The sequence below is a fragment of the Numenius arquata genome, chromosome 2 (assembly GCF_964106895.1).
Source record: "Numenius arquata chromosome 2, bNumArq3.hap1.1, whole genome shotgun sequence".
Lineage (NCBI taxonomy): Eukaryota > Metazoa > Chordata > Aves > Charadriiformes > Scolopacidae > Numenius > Numenius arquata.
The window spans coordinates 72042984-72045742 of NC_133577.1; the positions used below are offsets into that span (position 1 = coordinate 72042984).

General features: G+C 43.3%; 1 protein-coding gene across 1 annotated transcript; it reads right to left on the bottom strand.

The window, feature by feature from the left end:
* Positions 1–954: 954 nt before the first annotated feature.
* On the bottom strand, positions 955–2528 carry UQCC6 (ubiquinol-cytochrome c reductase complex assembly factor 6). Its single transcript, XM_074144688.1, has 2 exons — positions 2421–2528; positions 955–1223 (listed from the first exon to the last, which is right to left on the bottom strand). The coding sequence occupies exons 1-2, from the start codon at positions 2526–2528 to the stop codon at positions 1128–1130; spliced, it is 204 nt and encodes a 67-aa protein (XP_074000789.1). The 3' UTR covers positions 955–1127.
* Between the last annotated feature and the right edge of the window lie 231 nt (positions 2529–2759).

The window sequence follows — 2759 nt, forward strand, 5'->3', positions numbered from 1 at the left end:
TCGTGCTGCCTCAGCTGCTTTTCTACATCAGCCAATAGCTGCAAAACTGGGAGAGCAGAGGCACATACACACACAGAGGAACGATAAACCTTTCTTCCTCAGAAATCCACTCTAACTTATGCAAATAAGTAACAGCATCACAGATGTAAAAGTAGCACCTTCAGTGATCATTTCTGGTTCCCTCTGCTATTACAAGAGCTCCGGGTACTTTGCCAGTGAGAATTAGGGAGCTTTCTGTTTCCTTAACAGATAATCAGTCAGACTGTGGTTTCCTTTCCCAAGTCAAACCTGAGTCAGAATTGAGGATGAAGCCTGTGACTCGTCTCAATGCTTTTTAAAGGGAAAGCAATCCCCAGCCTTCACAAGCTCTACTGCGTACCAGTCAAAAATGGGGTGGCGTACCAGCTTTGTAGGGATGTTGTCTTTGTGTATCTTCCAGAGTACCCGGAGCAAGAGTTTTTCAGCAATCCTATTTCCATTTGTACTAGTACAACCAAGTTGTAGGATCCTCCCCAGCCTTACAGTGGACCAAAGCAGATTTCCTGTCAGTAATACTGACAGAAAGCCAATGTAACTGGTGCTACAGCATTAGAAGGAGTCCAGTTCAAGAAGTCCTGCAAAAAGGAACCCTTCTTATTTGTACATGCCATCACTTACCCATTGACATTTCTCCCCTTTTTAAAATTTTTAAACTCAGTATTACTGGACATAACTCAGGGTAAGTGGGGTTCTACTGCTGATGAATGGGTAAGCTTATTAAGACTAATGAGCAGCCATAAAAGCTTGACTTTCCAATATGCTAAACTTCCTATACTTGTTAATCAGCTTAAAAGTTTCAAATTCCAGACTCACCAATGTGAGTTTATATCTTTTATACCGAAGGATACTTACAGTGCAATCAAGATGAAGGAATCATAAGCATTTTGGCACACAACCGATTGTTCTTTTAACAGCAGTATTCATCGTACATTTATTTTTAATGCTGCCTGTAAGTCTGCTTAAAGGAAACCAAAAAAAAAAAGAGGAGTATTAAGGGAGTAAAGTATTTCACATGTGGATTTCTGCAGTTGAGACAGTTGAACAAATATTTTATCAGTTCTAGTTTTCACACTGTAAGTAAATTCTGGTCACTGTTCTGAAGTTTCAACTTTGCTTGATCTTGCTTTTAGACCCAACAGTTCTGTTCTCAGTTCTCCAGGCTTAGGAGGTATTTCAGGTATACTCTGTTAAAAATAGAGAAAGACATCAGCGCTGTGACAGAAGAAAAACTAAACTCACAAAACAATAAATGAGCATACTCTGTAAGTGACAGCATTATAGCTGTTGTGATTATACTGCCCTTTTTTTTTGAGCAGAGTATAATTCTGACATGAAAAACATCTTAAAAGTTAACCAATTGCCTTTTTGTAATTTGACTTTCATTTTAAAGTACCAAAGTATGATTTGAAAAAAAGGAGGAAAAAGGAAAAATGGACAATATGGACAGTTTGTTTTAAAAGAACAAAGCTTCTTTTTGCCATTTAAGAAAGTAAGTTTGGCTGAGATGTCTGGTACAGTTGAAGTTTCCACACATATTCTGTCTCTTGGTGACAGAAGAAAAAGTTTCACTGCTTCTACCTTTCTGGTTTAGAAATTAAGCACTGAAACGAGAGATGAAATTTTAAAAAAGGTACTAGATGACAGGACATTATAAAAACCCTACCTCCTCAAAATCTAGTTTAAAGAGGTGTAGAACATTAGATCATTCTGAATAAATATGCCTATTTGCCTGTAATGAAGGCTAGAGACTACTGCAGTACATAAATTCTTACGCATCTATCAATGATTTAAGCCTCCTTGCTTAAATTTTGACGTGACAGATCAAACACAGTGATTTTTTTAAACTTATATCTGATTTTACTATAGCACAGTGTTTTTTAAAAAAACAAAAAGTATACAAGAGCAGGAGGACGAGATAAAGCTTACAAGTTAAGAAGGCCTCCAAGAGACCAAATCAACCATTAATATCCCCAGCGGATGGTCTTATTTGGAGCTTGGTTCTCTATAATTTTGACATTCTCAGTCTGTCATTGTTTCTAATGTAAACTTTTGGTCAGCATCATTTCTGTTACTGGGTGGAAAAAAATATCTATTTAAATATAACATAGCGCCTTCTCGCCACTTTTGCACACTCTTCTAAACAACAGCTCCCCACAGCAGAAACCCCTTCTGAGGAAGTTTGCAAGAGCCTTTTTATTTTTCAGTATTTGAAGTCGGCTTCTTCAAAAGAAGACCCGACCCCTGCTTCTTCAGACCCCGATTTTCGGTCACGGCAGCCAGGCCCAGTCACCTTCCTCACACCAAACCTCCTCCGGAGAGAGACCCTCCGCCCCGCGGCCTCCCTAACGCCACCAGCCACCGCAGCCGCCCCCGGCACTTACAAGGTCAGGCCTGTAGTACCTGTGCACCACCTCAGCGCCGGCGAACATGGCCAGCATGCTGGCCGCCAGCGTCTTCAGGTAGGTGGGCCAAGGCACGCCGGCGGGCATAGCTGCGGCGGAGAGGGACCGGCACCGCGCCGCCGCCTCGCCCCCTCACGGAGGGGCCACAAGCCCGGCGGCCACGCTTGGACACACCCTCCTCACGCAGACGCTCACGTAGCGCGCCGGAGGTGCGTCATCCTCCCCCGCCTGCAGGTCGGCGGCAACATGGCGGCGGGGGTGCCGAGGCCCGCCCCTGGCGGAGGGGTACCCAGCTGCGGATGACGCAGTCGTGACGTC